Source organism: Mandrillus leucophaeus, unplaced genomic scaffold (genome assembly GCF_000951045.1).
Source record: "Mandrillus leucophaeus isolate KB7577 unplaced genomic scaffold, Mleu.le_1.0 Scaffold321, whole genome shotgun sequence".
NCBI classification, from domain to species: domain Eukaryota; kingdom Metazoa; phylum Chordata; class Mammalia; order Primates; family Cercopithecidae; genus Mandrillus; species Mandrillus leucophaeus.
Window position 1 is genome coordinate 1,143,651 of NW_012103377.1, and position 18,769 is coordinate 1,162,419.

At 42.5% G+C, this 18,769-nt stretch overlaps 2 protein-coding genes across 3 annotated transcripts in view; one reads left to right on the forward strand and one right to left on the reverse strand.

Moving 5' to 3' along the window:
• The window catches only part of LOC105545214 (chromosome unknown open reading frame, human CXorf58), a 27,975-nt gene extending 22,150 nt beyond the window's left edge, over nucleotides 1–5,825 (reverse strand). The window contains exons 1-3 of the mRNA XM_011988037.1: nucleotides 5,298–5,825; nucleotides 2,939–3,074; nucleotides 1,519–1,618 (exon numbers count right to left, since the gene is read on the reverse strand). Coding sequence (XP_011843427.1) covers nucleotides 1,519–1,618; nucleotides 2,939–3,054 — 216 coding nt within the window. The 5' untranslated portion in view covers nucleotides 3,055–3,074; nucleotides 5,298–5,825. The remainder of the gene's footprint in view (nucleotides 1–1,518; nucleotides 1,619–2,938; nucleotides 3,075–5,297) is intronic.
• The window catches only part of APOO (apolipoprotein O), a 96,463-nt gene continuing 83,379 nt past the window's right edge, over nucleotides 5,686–18,769 (forward strand). For both annotated transcript variants that reach the window (XM_011988005.1, XM_011988004.1), the window contains exon 1: nucleotides 5,686–5,932. In XM_011988005.1, the coding sequence (XP_011843395.1) occupies nucleotides 5,924–5,932 (9 nt within the window). In that variant the 5' untranslated portion in view covers nucleotides 5,686–5,923. The remainder of the gene's footprint in view (nucleotides 5,933–18,769) is intronic.

Sequence of the window (18,769 nt, forward strand, 5' to 3'; positions counted from 1 at the left end):
TTTGAACCTGGGCGGTGAAGGTTGCAGTGAGCCAAGATCATGCCACTGCACTCCAGCCTGGGTGACAGAGTGAGACTTCATCTCAAGAAAAAAAAAAAAGAGTATCACTAGTAATAGACTACTGGATTTATAGGTTGTTTTATTAGAATATTTGGTACTATACCAAGGAAGGCTCTGCTAAGGTTGTCAGAGTTGCTTTCTGGAGGAGGGGGGATATGCATTTTTTTTTTTTGGTTTTGTTTTTCATTCAAGTAGGATCATATTCTTCATACTGTCTGGTGCTTGCTTTTTTAACTGATGAGCTATCTTCCTTTTTCTTTCTATTGCATAATCATGTTAAAGCTGCAAAGTTTAACACTATAAAAGCAGCAACATTTATTTAACCAGCATCCTATCACTAGATATTATACAGTTTACTTCCTTTGCTGTTACAAACAATGGTGCAATCCAATTGTATATGTATTGTAGAATAGATTCTAAGAGGTAAAATTGCTGGATGAAAGGTAAGGGAACTTTTAATTCAGAGCTTTTTGAGGGGGGACAGAGTCTCACTCTGCCGCCCAGGCTGGAGTGTAGTGGCATGATCTCAGCTCACCATAACCTGTGCCTCCTGGGTTCAAGCAATTCTCCTGCCTCAGCCTCCCAAGTAGCTGTGACTACAGGTGCATGCCACCACGCCTGGCTATCTTTTTGTATTTTAGAAGAGAAAGCATTTCTCAATGTTGGCCAGACTGGTCTTGAACTCCTGGCCCTCCCTGCCTTGGCCTCCCAAAGTGCTGGGATTACAGGTGTGAGACACTGCACCTTACAGATTCGGAGTTTTTTATTGTTGGAAGAGAACTGTTTCACATTTTCAAATAAGGAATCAAATTTAAAAACAAAACAAAACAAGCAGTATATTAATTTCAGAAAAAATAATAGTCATCCACATTTCAAAAAATCCAGAAATATTCATTTAGGGATAACAGAAAAAACAATTCCAGAACTCCATGCAATATTACTAGATCCAAATAGGAGATAAAAAAAGGGCCGGGTGTGGTGGCTCAAGCCTGTAATCCCAGCATTTTGGGAGGCTGAGGCGGGAAGATCACAAGGTCAGGAGAGCGAGATCATCGTGGCTAACATGGTGATATCCCGTCTCTACTAAAAATACAAAAAATTAGCCGGGTGTGGTGGCAGGTGCCGGTAATCCCAGCTACTCAGGAGGCTGAGGCAGGAGAATCACTTGAACCCGGGAGGCAGAGGTTGCAGTGAGCCAAGATTGTGCCACTGCACTCCAGCCTGGGTGAAAGAGCGAGACTCCGTCTCAAAAAAAAAAAAAAAAAAAAAAAAAGAGATAAAGAAGGTTATCTATTTGATCTTTAATTAAAAATTTTTTGGGTTTTAAATTAAAATCCACAAAAAAAAAAAAAAAAAAAAAAAAAGAGATAAAGAAGGTTATCTATTTGATCTTTAATTAATAGATCTTTTGGCTTGATAATTAAATCCATCAGAGAAAAAAAAAAGCAAACTACTTACCGCTGCACAAATTGCGTGTTTCAGGAGTCGAAATATCATTTTGTTTGTATGAGATAACCAAGCCCTCTGTATTATTTGAGCTGAAATGTCTTTAAGCATTCTGAGAGAAAAAAAGAGGTTAATATTTATAAAGTAGTTTTCATTTTCCTAAAACCTTAGAGAACTATCAATTTATGCTTCCTCCTCCTGTACCTCCCCATCCTCCACTCTAAGACTGACCTAATGAGGAACATTTGGATGTGGTAATTGGAAGTGGTCATTTGCAGAACCTACTCAGAATGAGGATATGAAATACTTGAGGAGATTTCCCCTGAGATTTAAAAAAAAAAAGTCCTGACTAAAACTTTATCATCAAAAGACATATAAAATATAAATGTATCATTAAGAGGCATATATATTATAAATAAAAAGTGTGAGGAGACAAGCTCACTTCCCAAAAACATTCACGACCTGAAATGAAACGTACAACTAGTTCAAGTGCTATGAAAATGGAATGGGGAATAGTCAAAGTTACAGGAGGCCCAGTTCTCTTCTGGGGATGGACGACTACGCCCTAGAAAAAGAAACTTCCTTCTCTGATCTTTGCTTGAACCAGGCTCATCCAGGTCAAGTCAGAATTATTCTACTTTTGGTCATATCCCAGCACTGGCAGGTTGTAGGGGTCTCCTCCTTCATACCTTCTCACTCCGTCATTACCCCTTGCAGTGCTATGTACAAAGACAGGTACTCCTGCATAATGCTACCCATTGGCTGGCAAAATGCAAGCTACAAGATATAAAGAAGAAAAGGCTAGGCCAGGTGCAGTGGCTCACGTCTGTAATCTCAGCACTTTGGGAGGCCGAGGCGGGAGGGATCACCTGAGGCCAGGAGATCGAGACCAGCCTGGCCAACATGGTGAAACCCCGTCTCTACTAAAAATATAAAAATTGACATGCATGGTGGTGCACGCCTGTAATCTCAGCTACTCGGGAGGCTGAGGCAGGAGAATTGCTTGAATCCGACAGATGGAGGTTGCAGCGAGCCGAGATCGCACCACTGCACTCCAGCCTGGGCGACACAGCGAGACTCCATCTCAAAAAAAAGGAAAAAGCCTGAAGTATGGAGACAAACCTTTGAATCCTATCTGATGCCATTTATTAGCTGTTAACTTTCTTCAAGCCACTTACCTTCTCCCGGTTGCTACTACTTCTTTTATAAAATATAAAAATTGTTTCACAAGGTTGTATCAGGATCGAGTAGATGTGTGTTAATATGCTTTGTAAATTAGAAAATGCAATTATAATTATTCAATTTGAAAGTAATTTTAAAACACAAAATCTCTGATTTACAAAACAAGAAGCATTTGAAATTATCTGGATAAGTACTGTTTGGAAACTGTACAGTTGTGGAAAATAAAACAAGGCAAAATACGGGTACTTACGATAGTAATGATCTTGAATTTGGTGCATTTGCGAAACGTACTCTGCGAACTTTTCCTAAGGATTTTGTACCTGATTTCAGAATACCTTTACCTGGTACATCTGAGGAACGGTTCATTTTCCCTCCAATGAAGTAATCTGAAAGTACATAAATTAAGCCTTTGAGGTCATAATTTATACTATTACACTGTTTGGACAAGACTCAAGTGCCTTATGATTGTTGTACTAATTCTGAATCCTTTAAAAAAGAAGGCATTGTGGATCTCTTAAAGTTGCTTACAGTTTACATTGTGTACTAAAAATATTATATGGTATATGGAAAAGACAAATAAATCTATCCACAGCCTTATAACTGGTCTGTCTCCAGTCTTTTTGTCCTCTTATTCATCTTCCACGCTACACCCGGAGTTAACTTTTTAACTCAATAATTCAATCTCATCACTCCCCAGCTGTCTACCAACAAGCTCATTGAGGGCAGGAGGCATCTTGTTGACTATGGAGTCCTCAGTGCCTAGCACAGCGGAGAGTTTTTACATGTTTGTCTAAAAACGTTTTGTCCTAGTTTTATCATCAAATAGCAGTGAGACTTTGAGCAAGTCACTTAACCTCTCAGTGGTTCAGTTCCCTCCTTGGTAAAATGAGAGGGTATACACTAAATTTCTGATTCCACCTCCAACTTTCTATTCTTTAAAGCATCCAATCTGGATGCAGTAATACTCCAATTTGGATGCAGCTCCCAAATTCTTAGTCACTGCTTGGTCTTTGTTACTAAACCAAGGGCTCGTTATCATTTCTTTTGGTGCCATGGACCCCCTAGGGACAGATCTCTTTAAAACGCATAACATGGGCGCGGTGGCTCACTCCTGTAATCCCAGCACTTTGGGAGGCCGAGACGGGCAGATCACGAGGTCAGGAGATCGAGACCACCCTGGCTAACACGGTGAAACCCCCGTCTCTACTCTACTAAAAATACAAAAACTAGCTGGGCGGGGTGGCGGGCGCCTGTAGTCTCAGCTACATGGGAGGCTGAGGCAGGAGAATGCTGTGAACCCGGGAGGCGGAGCTTGCAGTGAGTGGAGATCGTGCCACTGCACTCCAGCCTGGGCGACAGAGTGAGACTCCGTCTCAAAAAAACAAAAAACAAAAAAAAACGCATAACATACATAGGATTACAAAGTGTTCCAATTATACTGAAATCATTAAAATATTTTTTAAAACAAAATTATAGTAAATGTGTCTTAATGCATTAAATGAGCTCTAATGACTACTGTATTTTTGAAGCAGTAATGAACGTAAATATTTCAAGATCTCTGACATGACTGCAATGTAACATGAAAATATCTGTGCTTTCCATTGATGACAAAGTCATCAATGCTAATACTACTGTGGCTTGTTGTCTACACTATAATTGAAAGAAACAAAGTTCAGTTAGAGGTTAGTGAAAATGAAGTTGTCATTTTTTCCCCCATACAAGTTCGCACACCCCATGAATTAAGACCTTCTGCCCTAATTTATCAATATGTTTCACACTTTTACGTATGTGTGATGTTACACTGCTGATGCAGAGAGCCTTCTGAGTCTATTCAATATTTCTCCTTGGGGATGCCTTGGAATATACAATCCTCTTAAGAAAGAGAAAAGCAGCCCTTAACATCTGGGAGTTGGCTGGCAGTCACAGCTGGGCCTTGGTGTTACCACTGCTTCCTAACAACACCCGATCCAGAGCAAAGCTCCTGCTTCCTTGAACGTACCCCAAAATCACCGAACCAAAGCCCAAATCCTATAATACATCTAACTCTTTTACTGAAATATGCCACTGTGTTCCTACATGTGCGTTCTCCTTGGAGCAATGAGAAACCCATTTTCTTCAACTACAGGTGTGCCCCTAGTGGTCTTTGGCTGGAGGGCAGTGGCACGTCACTGCACAAATTCCAAATTTTTCCAGATGCCCGCCTGGATAGGGCTTACACTTTTTATAGGATTAGGGCAGAAATACAGAATGAAATAGGAAATACATCCTCATTATGAGACAGTGAAACAATTGTTTTGGCTAGAACACAGGTTTCAAAGGCAGACTAATGGGTTTGGATCCTAGCTTCCCACTTTCTGTGTGGTCTCCTACAAATGACTTCTATGTGCCTCAGTTTCTTCATGTATGTATTGGGAATAATAATCATGCCCACCTACTTCCGTCGTTGGAAAGATTAGATAAATGTGAATAAAGAACTTAGATCATGACTGCGCATATCAAAGTGCTGTATCAGTGCTTGTTACTCTTGTTAATAAGATAATTATTGCCATTATCATTTACTTCTACAAGTATTAAGGGACAAACATTTGATTCCCAGAGAGGAGGCTTACCGCTTGTTTCTTAAAGGGAAAAAATAAGGTCAGAGCCTTTTCCGATTAAAGGACACAGCATATTAGTTTAAATTTAAAACCTGAGAAACCTCCAGTCCACGGTTAAAACCTTTCGTAAGATAAATCCAGGCCGCCAACCGGCGGCTTCCGGCTGCGAGGCTTTCGAAGTCGCCCGAGACCCTCCAAGCGCCCCCTCCCGGCAGCCTCTGCTCACAGAAATCCCAGTCCACGCCGCTGGGCGCCCGGTCGCCGCGGCAAAGACAGTTTCCCAGCGCCGCGCGACGCCAGGCACCTCCCTCCTCGCGCCTCCGCGTACCACCCACACAGAACCGGCGCTTTCTTGCCGCCTAGCAACCGCCGGCGCAGGGGCGGAGCCTCTTGGAGGGCGGGGTTTGCGTTCATCCGCCGCCCGGGCGCGACGCGCTGCAGCTCAGCGACGCGGCTTCTAGAACGGGGTGATTGAACTAAGCCTTCGCCGCACCGAGTTTGCAGTACGGCCGTTACCCGCACCGCGGCCCGCTTGCGGTTGGAGAAATCAAGGCCCTACCGGGCCTCCGTAGTCACCTCTCTGTAGTGGGCGTGGCCGAGGCCGGGGTGACCCTGCCGGAGCCACCGCTGCTAGCGACATGTTCAAGGTGAGAGCGTGGAGCCGGGTCACAGCTGTCACCGCCCCCTCCCGGCTGCCCGAGCCCTCCCCGCGCTCTCTTGGGGCCTCTCCGCAGGCCAGGCCCGAGGCTTTTCCCGCCACTGGGCCGGCTGCGTCCCGGCCCCGCGGTTCATTCACTGGTCTACTGTGGATGAGCGGCTGCCGGGCGGAGGCGAGAAACCCCCGGGTGGGTGGGGGCGGCCCTTTGGGTTGTGCTTTCGTGAATTAAACACTTTGAAAATGTAAAGTGCCTTCCCCCAAAGTACCCATCCCTTCGGCTGGTGCCCTCTTGGGATCGTGGGTAGGGGGAGGCCAGCTCAGGGCACTGCGGGGTTCGCGGCTTTAGTTGCCTGGCAGGGTCAGGTTTCAGAACCTGATGTGTGGATGGGGGAGGGTCATTTTAGGAGAAGCTGTGCAGGGTATGGGGGAGGCTGGGGTGGGATGGCTGGGTGACGACGAAAGCTGGAGCTTTGCTCCACTCCCCAGGGAACATTATTTAATACGGACCAGTGGACCCCCTTCCCTGCGTTTTGTGAACTCGTGTCCTTTGGGAAAAAAATAGACTTTTACAATGAAGACTTAATTTCGAAAATCTGCACTGTAGTATAAAGCCATTATTCTACTTTTTAAAAAGTAAATTATATGTATTTTGTCATAAAAAATCACAGGCTACCAGAAATTAATCTACAAAATTGAGTCTTCAAGAAACATAGTACCCATAAAATAGTGCTAATGAAATCTCAGAATTGTAGTATTCATTTAAAAGTTTTGTTGAGCTCTGCAATGTGCTTTGGGTACGTTAATAAAGGCTGTAAAATCAGAACATGCATTCTGCCTTCTAGTCCTGGCATTGCCACTTTCTAGCTGTGTGACCTTGGGCAAGTCACTTACCTTCTCTGTGCCTATCTTCTTTTTTGGTGAAATTGGTGTAATAACATCTACCTCATAGGGTTGTTATAAGGAGTAAGTAAGTTGGTATGTGTAAAGCACTTGGAAAAGGCCTAGTATTTGCTCTTACTCTGTTTTCAGGCGGCTCACAGTTTAGTCAGGAAGACAGATCCTATAATCAACATTCATTTGATAAATTTGTGTATTAAACACCTGTTATGTGCTAGGAGCTCAGCTCCATTTCAGGGTTACAACAAGGAAAGATATGCTGTGGCCAATTTAACTATATGTGTACCAACACTGTAGTAAGGTAGTGAAAAGGAGAGCAGGATCCACTTGGCTTAACCAGGGGTTCCTAACCTGGGGCCCTCAGCTCCTCAAAGGACCTGCACATAAATTTCAGGGGGTCCCTGAACTCTGATGGGGGAAAAAATATAACTATTTTAGCAATCTCCAATTGGAATTGAGCACTTCCTTTAGTTATGGGTAATGTTTCAATAATCTATTGTTGGGTAACAAATCACTGCAAACCAGTGCCTTAAAACAAGAATTGTTTCTCAAAATCTATGGGTTGGCTGGGTAGTTCTGCTGGTGGCTTGACTGAAAGTTGGCCTCACTCGCATGTCTGGGGGCTTGGTGCCCCTCCGTGTGCCTAGCTTGGACTTCCTCACTTGGTTACTGACTTCCAAGAGGGCAAGTCCCAAGGCACAAACACAGCATCATGTTTGCTGATGTCAAAACAGGTCACGCAGCCAAGTCCAGAGTTGATACAGTGGGGAACTACACAAGGTCATAGACATGAGTTGGTGCACTTCACTGGGGCCATTCATTTTACAAGCTCCTACCTTAACAAACCACAGTAGTATTCGCAGTACCTGTTACCAGTGGAAGTTACAGTATCAGCACAAGTCACAGACATTTTCATATCACATTACAGTTGTTGCAGATCTCAAAATATCATTTATGCTCATTACTACTTCAGAACTATGGTAGTTAATAAGACTCACTGCTAGATCTTTTTGTTTAGTGGGCTAGTAAAGAAGCACATACTGTTTATATCAGATATTTATGTTTAAAAAATAAGATTATTTCAATATAGTTGGCACTTTTTTGTATGCAATTAGAGGCATCATTTTGAGAAGGGGTCTATAGGTCTCACCGATGGCCAAAGAGGTCCATGGCACAACAAAAGGTAAAGAACCCCTGGGGACTTCAGAGAAGGCTTCACAGACGGGACACTTAAATTTAGTTTTGAGACAGGTAGGAGTTCTTCAGGTAAATGAGCGGGGGAACATCAGTGGTATTCCATTGGGGGAAGTGCTGGAAACTCAGTTTTGATGTGTCAAGGGAAAGATACAGTGAGCTGAGATGATTATTATTGTTACCATTATTTTTTTCAGACAGAGTCTGGCCCTGTTGCCCGGGCTGGAGTGCAGTGGTGCGATCTCGGCTCACTGCAACCTCCGCCTCCCGGGTTCAAGTGATTCTCCTGTCTCAGCCTCCCCAGTAGCTAGGATTACAGGCGCCTGCCACCACACGCAGCTAATTTTTTTGCATTTTTAGTAAAGATGGGGTTTCACCATGTTGGCCAGGCTGGTCTCGATCGCCAAACTCCTGATCTCGTGATTCGCCCGCCTCAGCCTCCCAAAGTGTTGGGATTACAGGTGTGACCCACCGCGCCTGACTGAACTGAGATTATTTCAGGTGAACGTGCACTTTGGGTAGAAAAGTAGAAAGATCACAACAAACCTTGGAGGACACCAAAATATAAGGAGTAGGCAGAGGAAAGGGGGAGGCCAGACTTGAGAAGTAGCAGTAGGAGCAGAAAAGAGTGATGTTTAGAAAATCGAGAGAGAAAAGTTTCAAGGAGAAATGGCTATATTAGGATACTTTCAGCTGGGAAAACCCAATTGCTTAAATAGTAAGGAAAATTCTCTCACAAAGTCCAGAGGAAGAATGGATTCCAGGCTCTGATTCGGTTGGTCAACAGTGTCATCAAGGACCCATCTCTTCTTGGCTTTCCACAGTCAGGTTGGTTTCCTTTAGGGTTGCAAAATGACTATCAGTAGCATACACACTTTCTCATTCTCTAGAGCAAGAGGAGGAGAGAGAAAAAACTCCCACAATTGGTCCTTCAGTCTGATTGGACCAACTTAGGTCAGTTGTCTGACCCTATAACAGTTGTCAGAGGAATGACATGATCTTATTGGCTTAGACTAAACAGGATCAACCCAGGGTGGTATCACTTAATCACAGGGGAGAGGAATGCATTCATGAACACAATGGAGTTCTTTTAGGAAGGAAGAGGGAGAATAGAGATTGGATATGCAACCAACAATGTCCATGACGGAGATAGAAGCTAGATGAGATATGAGTTAGATATCATGAGGTGTGTTCGTCTGGGCACTTTGGAAAGCTTTCATGATCCTTAAACTTTAGGTTTATTGATTGAAGTGAAGGGTAGATTAACCTGGGTTGGTGACTGAGGACGGAGTAAATGGACACTATGGTGGTTGATAAGCTTGACTGTCAAGGAAAGGAGAGAGAATTTGGTAACTAGAAGGATATGTTCAGTCAAGATTCTAGAGAGAATACCTCAGCTTTGCAAGGAAGAGAGATTCCCACCCGACAGATGGAAGGAAAAGAAAGGTGCGAGGGATTGTAGACCAGTGGTTCTCTATAGAATGGTCCGACTATACAGAATGGTACATTTTGGAAACTTGTGGGATTGTTCTTTTTTTTTTTTTGAGACGGAGTCTCGCTCTGTTGCCTAGGCTGGAGTGCAGTGGTGCGATCTTGGCTCACTGCAACCTCCACATCCCGGGTTCACGCCATTCTCCTGCCTCAGCTTCCCGAGTAGCTGGGACTATAGGCGTCCGCCACCACGCCCGGCTAATTTTTTGTATTTTTAGTAGAGATGGGGTTTCACCGTGTTAGCCAGGATGGTCTCGATCTCCTGACCTCATGATCCGCCCGCCTCAGCCTCCCAAAGTGCTGGGATTACAGGCGTGAGCCACTGTGCCCAGCCCTCTTTTTTTTTTTTTTTAAACTTTACAAAAATTATAGCTGAAAATGGGGTTGTTCTTTATGTCTTTAGTTGTGTTGAACATTTACATACTGAAATATAATTCACATAAATCTTTCCTTTTTATTCACCTTTATGCTACCATCATACTATACTGATTTACATTTTGGACTTATGCATGTAACTTAGTGATGAATTTTATTTCAGGATACCAAAAGAGTGTCACAAAATATTTGTCATAAAATGGTGATGTTAGGTCTAGTAGTTGAGAACCAGTGCTTGTCAAACTTTAACGGGCATGTGACTCTTGTTAAAATGGATTCCAATTCAGTAGGTCTGGGATATGGCCTCAGATTCTCCATTTTTTTTTTTTTCCGAGATGGAATCTCGCTCTATCACCCAGGCGGAAGTGCAGTGGTGCAGTTTCTGCTCACTGCAACCTCTGCCTCCCGGTTCAAGCAATTCTCCTGCCTCAACCTCCTGAGTAGCTGGGATTGACAGGCACACGCCATCATGTCTGGCTAATTTTTTGTATTTTTAGTAGAGACGAGGTTTCACCATGCTGGCCAGGCTGGTCTCAAACTGCTGACCTTGTGATCTGCCTGCCTCGGCCTCCCACCATGCTGGGATTACAGACGTGAGCCACCGCACCAGGCCAGATTCTCCATTTTTTGACTAGCTCCGGGTTCTGTAGTTTTCGTTGGTCCCCTTTGAATAGCAAGAATGGAGGCAAATCAGTAGATGAATGGTTCTTGTGTTTTCAAGATGGATGGTTTTATGAACGTGGTGGGATTTGGGACTGGCACTGACCAAGGAACAAAAAGATAGGCCAGACCCTTTGAGGGCTCTACTGAGAGCGCTCCTCCTGCATGTTTGTGCAGACTGGGGGTGGAGTAAACGGTAGGATTGATCGGGATTTGGGAGTTAACAGCTTGGGTCAACTATAACTGGAGGGCAAAGGAGTTAATAGTATAGGTGTTGGTAGTAAAAGTACAATGGTGGTACAAGTACAATGTGTCTGACTAGTTATGTGCATATTAAGTACACACTGTACTTAAAATATATACTGCAATGTTTTGATATAGTTATTCATCTTCAGGTCACTAGGGGGCATTGGTGGATTAAAAAACACATTTGAAAAGCTGCCCAGTATTCGCATTCCATTGTAGGAAGCAGCTTATCCTTGTGCTGCTGCAGGAAGTTTGAATATTGGATACATATACCCAGATTCACGTTATTAGATTTCCTTCATTATACAGATTTTATCCTAGTCCAACTATGGGCTGGGCATCATGCTGGACTCTGGTGGGTACAAGTGAAAAGACCCAGTTCTTATCTAGGAGAGAGGTCCCAAATCTGGCCACACATCAGAATTATTCAATGAGACAGTTTCGAAGCCCCTGCCCATGGTTCTGACTGACTTTTTAGGTGGAGTCCAGGAACCACTAGTTTTGAAAAAGCCCCCCAAGGTGATTATGAAACTTTCATTTCAGAAGCTTACAATGTAGTTACCAGCACAGACATTAAAGGTCCATTACGATGCAGTGGGTTTCAGCCTTGACCTTGGCATGTTAGAGCCACCTGGGGAGCTTTTAAAAGTCCCAATGCCCAGTCTAGAACCTATACCAATGACATCAGAAATCTCTAGGGGTAGGATTAGGCATCTAGTTTTTGGAGCAAGCAGCCAGCCTTGAGAACTACTGGCTTAGAGAAAGGGAAGAGCAACAGCAGGGGGCATCAGAAGGCTTTATAGAGAACATGCCTATGCTGACCTTTGGAGCTAGGCAGACAAGGTTGAAAGGGCCTTCCAAACAGAGAAGAAAAGCGCATGCAAGGACACAGAAGTGTGAGAGAGTTCAGAACAATGTTAAGACCTTGGGCTTCATTGTGTTCCTTGTGAGAGATACTAAAGTTTTCTGTAGCTGCTTCCTCATTTGTAAAACAAGGATGAGATGCTTACCAACCTCAAATTATTGCGTGGATTAAATTCATTCCTACCCAAAGCTTAGAACAATGCTTGACTCAAAGTAAGGGCTCAGGAAATGTGAGCTGTTACTTTTAGTTGGCATCTTGTAAGAGGCTGCTAAGATAGTGTTACGGTAGTGCACAGTCTTGGGGCTCTCCAAAAGTATTTTTTATTTCAAAACTGGTAGTCAGTTGGATGTGGCAGATGAGGGAGAAGGATAAATTGAGGATTCTGCCCAGGCTTTTGACTTTTGACTGTAGGAACTATTCATTGAGGTGTGAAAGTGGAAGAAGGTTGAGTTTGGTTTGAAGGGGAGGTGACGGTTTGGTTTTGAGCGGGTTGGGCTTGTTGAAATATCTGGGCATTGGGAGGGGGAAATCAGTTGACGTAGAACCCAAGGGTATGGACTTTTCCTGCCTCAGACGTGGACTGGAAATTGGGAAATCGTCAGCTGCTAACTGAAGCCTCCAGGGCAAGAAGGTGGCCTAGTGAAAACTGGTCTGTGTCACTTTCTTCCTCAAGGACAAGTAATGTGACCTGTACTCAGAGCTCACCACACTGAGGAGCCTGAGTGAACATGTCCATGGCTATAAGGCGTTATTACCTCACACATTCTTTGTGGCTTAGTGTAATACTTACATTGCCTGTCTTCCTGAAATTAATTTTCTTACCATGTTACTAGTATGTTACTAGTACAAACTGAGGGAGAATTACAATGCTAAATGGAAAAGGAAAATCATCTGTAAATTGGAAGAGTAATGTAACTTTTATACTTGAACATTATTTTAAAAGCCACATATTTGGAAAGATAATAAAGGTTTTTTTTCCCTAACAGTTTAAGCATCTTCAAGGGAATTTGAGGAATTATAGTAACTACATTTTTACTCACACAAATACATTTTTTATGTACAGAATTAATTGGTTGTTTCTTTTTCCTTTCTTACCTTTCAAAGAAGTTAAACAGTAGATCACAGAGACAAAGAAAAAACTGCTCTGTAGCTCTGGATGCGATCTTTTCAGCCTCAGGATCTAGTTGTGTTTCTGGCTGAGCGCCCTTGTTGAGATTTCTTTTTTTTTTTTTTTTTTGCACCAGAGTCTTGCCCTGTCACCCAGGCTGGAGTGCAGTGGCGCAGTCTTGGCTCACCGCACCCTCCGACTCCTGGGTTCAAGCTGTTCTCCTGCCTCAGCCTCCCAGGTAGCTGGGACTACAGGCATGCACCACCACGCCTGGCTAGTTTTTGTATTTTTATTAGAGATGGGGTTTCACCATGTTGGCCAGACTGGTCTCGAACTCCTGACCTTAAGTGATCTGCCCTCCTTGGCCTCCCAGAGTGCTGGGATTACAGGCATGAGCCACCACGCCTGGCCGGTTGAGATTTCTTAATCTCTCAGCGTCCTCTGATCATGATCCTGTGGGGATAGTGATATGTCCCTCCGTATCTCACAGGGTTGTTGGGAGATTCAAATGAGATGATACGTGAAAAGAACTGTGAACTACAAAGTACTATATCAGTGTAAGGTGTTTTCTGTTCCTCTTGTATCACATTTGTCCACCGAAGTGATCTATGCTTACAGGTTAGCACTCTGGACTTAACAACTCTAAAAAGTGAATTAACTTGGGTTATTTCACTTCTCATTTGGAAATGAATTCTGCTCAGGACACTGTAGCATTCTTCTATCTACTTCTAAAATGCAGATAGCCTCACAGTTGTAACTAACAGTGGAAGAGGAGAAAGAAGAGGTAAAACGATACATTAAAAGAATGGGGAGATTAGAGACACAGTGGAGGAAAAAAGTAGATAATGTACCAGACATTTATGATAAATGAATTGATTACCCCATGAGGCGTGTTGATGTTTATAGACTTTTATGACATAAAGGTTTAATTTATAATCTACATGTATATGTGTTCTACACCCATGTCCTTTCTAGGCTAGACTGGGACTTCTTAGAGGCTAGGAAATGAACTTTCATGTTTGTTTGTATTGTACATTTAAAATTAGATATATAAATGCAAGTTATTAGGTATATAATAAATCTCAATAGCAAAGATATCTGTTTCGAAAAGTTTAGACTTATTTTTAATACGACAAGAAAGTACTAAAAGATCTTTAAAATAAAGGAATTTTTAGAGTGTATCAGTTGATTTTCCCCACTAATGCTTAAGTGGAATTTTACAGTTAGTTCATATAGCATGAAACTTTATATATTTTCAGGGGCAAAAAAATCCTAGTCTGAAGATATATTTTAGAATTTGGAAGTTATTTATTTTTCACTTTTGCTGAGTTTTTCCTAATTTTTGTATGGCCTCGTGCCAGTTTTGTTAGAAAATTTAATCAGTGCTAATTTCTTAATGTGGTAGGTTTTTAAACTTATTTTCGGTGTTCACTAAAACTTGGAGAAGCAGGAATGTAGGGCAAGGGTTGTAGAGTTTTCAGTATGCTGAAAGCCTATAACTTTGATTGTTGAGCTATATTTTCCTGATACAGCTTTATGCATTATGGATAATATAGTTGAATTTTGAGTGAATATTGTTTTAAAGGCACTTTAAGTACAGTTACCCTTTGTCTTCCTATTTCTGGCTGTTTGAAGCAATGCAGAGTGTTTTATTCAAAGCCCACACTGGCTCCCGCTTAAGGACTTCTTTGTTTGGTTCCATGAGGATGAGGAGCCCCCTCTGTGGTAGCTAGAGATAGATCCACAAGTGCATGTTCATTGCCTTAGTGTGGAGGAATTCCCAGTAGTTTTTTTTTCAGATATGTCTATTCCTTCTTCTGAACAGTCTTTTAAAATAGGATATATGAAACTAACTAATAAAGGTTCTTTTTTCTCTTCCCCCATTCCACAAACTTCAGTCCTTGTGAACTAGCCTGTTTTTCTTTGTGCTTGCTGAAATGAGTCTCCTCTCCTATTAGAGGTGCTGATTCATGTGACATGGGTTAGACTGGTGAGTGAGTAAGTAAGCAAAAAGTGATTATGAGGGCTCCAAGAAGTTTCCTAAATTGTCTGTTAATGGTTTACCTCACTTGGCAGATAGAACTGAGCCTGTTTGTGGAGTCACACCATCTGGGAGTCCTGTTGAAGTTGCTGGGTATAGTCCAAACATTTACTTTCCTTGTTTTTGTTCCTTATTTTTGCAGATTTTCATTATGAGGTCAGATGGTCATCAGCCAAATTGAGTCTTGTATGTGATTTTTTTTTTTTTTTCGAAGAAGGCTTACAGTTTTCCTTAAAGAAGAAGCACGCACATGAGTAACTGAGATGAAGTCGAAGGCAGTTTTCATTAGTGAGTTCAGAGTTCTCTGTGCACATGGTGGGCTGTTAAGATATGAAACCTGGGTCGAGGCCCGACGTGGTGGCTCACACCTGTAATCCCAGCACTTTGGGAGGCTGAGGCAGGAGAATTCCTTGAGCCCAGGAGTTCGAGGCCAGCCTGGGCAACTTGGTGAAACCCCATCTCTACAAACAATGCAAAAATTAGCCGGGTGTGGTGGCGCCTGCCTGTAGTCCCAGCTACTCAAGAGGCTGAGATGGGAGGATCACTTGAGCCCAGGAGGTTGAGGCTGCAGTGAGCTGTGATCGTGCCACTGCATTCCAGCCTGAGTGACAGAACGAGACCCTATCCCCCCCCCCAAAAAAAGAGATATGAAACCTGTGTCTAGATAGAGTTTTGTTTTGAGAGTCGTATGTCTAGATAGAAACCTGTGTCTAGATAGATTTTTTTTTTTTTTTTTGAGACAGAGTCATGCTCTGTCGCCCAGGCTGGAGTGCAGTGGTGCAATCTTAGCTCACTGCAACGTCCACCTCCCAGGCTCAAGCAATCCTACCTCAACCTCCTGGGTAGCTGGGACTATAGGCACGTGCCACCATGCCCAGATAATTTTTTGTATTTTTTGTAAAGAAGGGGTTTCACCTTCAGCCTGTTGCCCAGGCTGGTCTTGAACTCCTGGGCTCAAAGGATCTGCCTGCCTCGGCCTCCCAAAGTGCTGGGATTACAGGTGTGAGCCAGCATACCCAGCCCAGTTAGATTTTACTTTGACAGAATAGCTCTCCTATTAAATGATGTACATTTTATTAGTTGCTTGAAAACATAGATGCATTAGAAAAGCTAAACTTGAAGTAAATGTTCCCTTATGATTTTTTCCTCCCTATGTTCCCTTAATTCAGAAAAGATTGAGTGGATCCCAGGATGCCATTCTAATAGAGAAAAAAGCATATATATGTAGGAGTCTTAGGTAGCAGTAAATTTCTGTCTGGATGAGGAAGTTCAAAATAAATTCTGAACCTGATAAATTACATATTATCTGTGTTCCAAGTCTTTGAAACCAGTATAGCCCAACTGGATGACTCAAAACCTGCCTAAATGAACAATTATCTCACTCTTTGGCCCTGAGGTTTTCTTCCCGTTTATCACACAAGTTTATTATTTTTCTACATGAATTTTATAAAATCTAATCGCTATTTTTAAAGACTAGAAAATGAAACAATTGCAGATGAGACATTTTGTTTGCTTTGCTGACCTAATTTTGTGGTGAATTCTACCCTCCAAAGATAAGATAAAACTCGGTTTTCTGTGAGAAAAAGATAATATTAGTCTCGAAAACAGTCTCATTTTTTTCTTTGCTTATCTCTTTAGATTGTAGTCTGTTTATAGTGGGTGAGAAAGAACTAGGAAATACCAATTACTGTAGTACAGAACTAAAGAATTAAAAATTTCTCATAAAATAGTTCTACATTTGCCACAGCAGGAAGAGTTTATATTGTTTAAAGTCTGAACTTTACTGGGCATGGTGGTTCACACCTGTAATCCCAGCGCTTTGGGAGGCCAAGGCTGGAGGATTGCTTGAGGCCAGGAGTTCGAGACCAGCCTGGGAAACGTAGTGAGACCCCCATCTCTACCAAAAAAAAAGAAAAGAAAAAAATAGCCGAGTGTGCTCCACTGCACCCATGGTCCTAGGTATTTGAGAGGTTGAAGCAGAAGGATTAGGTGAGCCCAGGAGTTCAAGGCCACGGTGAGCTGTGATTGTACCACTGCACTCCAGCCTGAGTGACAAAGGGGGATAAATTACTGGCTTTATAACCTCCTTTGCTGTGAAACAGATCAAAATGATTATGGCTTTTATTGTTATTGTTAAGTATGAGTGCTCCCAAATTTTACATTCAAATGAATGCATCAAAACAGTTGTTTTGAGAGGATGGATTTAATTATACTGTCAATATATTTATTCCAAAAATTCTATTACTGATCAAAGCATTTTTACTCTTCCTCGTTTGGAATTATCTTCAAACTTTGTGGCAAGCTCTTTAGAATATTCTCAGGAGCAAGCCATTTTTGTTCTTTGCATGTTACAAAACAAATCAATGTTTTTTTGTAAAAACTTTAGGAAATACAGATAATATTAAGAATTACCTTTAATATCACCACCTATAGACAGCCACTGTTAACATCTTTTTGTTGTTGTTGTTGAGACGGAGTCTCACTCTGTTGTCCAGGCTGGAGTGCAGTGGCATGATCTTGGCTCATTGCAACCTTCGCCTCCCGGGTTCAAGTGATTCTCTTGCCTCAGCCTCCTGAGTAGCTGGGATTACAGGCGCGTGCCACCATGTCCAGCTAATTTTTGTGTTTTTAGTAGAGACAGGGTTTCACCGTGTTGGTCATGCTGGTCTCGAACTCCTGACCTCGTGGTCTGCCCACCTCAGCCTCCCAAAGTGCTGGGATTACAGGCGTGAGCCACCGCACCCGACCCTAACATCTTTTTAGACTCCATTCTGGACATATTCAAATATACCCTTGGTATGACATTTTCAAAAAACTCAGTGGAATCATACTACAAGTCCCCTTCCCCCCCCCTTTTTTTTTTTTTTAAAACAAATGCCATTTTTTTTCTTTTTTTCTTTTTTTTTGTAGAATGAGATAATCTTATTATTGATCAAGTTTACATAAAGCTTGATTCTTTACCACCACCACTACAGAAAGAAAAGCTTATGTTGGACACTATGTTTAATTGGGAGATGTAGAAAACATTCAAGTAGAGATTGTTTTAATGATGACTAATACTGTAATTGTTTTTTTCTATTTTACTTTAAGTCCTGGGATACATGTGCAGAATGTGCAGGTTTGTTACATAGGTATACATGTGCCATGTTGGTTTGCTGCACCCATCAACCTGTCATCTAGGTTTTAAGCCCTGCATGCATTAGGTAATTGTCCCAATGGTCTCCCTCCTCTTGCCCTCCACCCCCTGATAGGCCTCGGTGTGTGATGTTCCCTTCCATGTGTTATCACTGTTCAACTCCCACTTATGAGTGAGAACATGTGGTGTTTGGTTTTCTGTTCCTGTGTCAGTTTGCTGAGAATGATGGCTTCCAGCTTCATCCATGTCCCTGCAAAGAACTCACTCTCTTTTATGGCTGCATAGTATTTCATGGTGTATATGTGCCACATTTTCTTTATCCAGTCTATCATTGATAGGCATTTGGGTTGCTTCCAAGTTTTTGCTATTGTAAATAGTGCTGCAATAAACATACGTGTACAGATGCCATTTTCTAATCTTTGTGTGTGTGTGTGGAGATAGTGATTCTTTTTTTTTTTTTTGAGGCAGAGTCTCACTTCGTTGCCCAGGCAGGAATGCAGTGACACGATCTCGGCTCACTGCAGCCTTTTGCCTCCTGGGTTCAAGCGATTCTCCTGCCTCAGCCTCCTGAGTAGCTGGGGCTACAGGAGCCCACTACCATGCCTGGCTAATTTTTGTATTTTTAGTAGAGACAGGGTTTCACTATGTTGGCCAGGCTTGTCTCAAACTCCTGACCTCAGGTGATCTGGCTGCGTCGGCCTCCCAAAGTGCTGGGATTACAGGCCTGAGCCACTGCATCCGGCCCATTTTCTATTCTTTACCACTCTTATTTAAAATATATTGAGAGTGGTTTTCTTTACTTTTTTTTTTTTT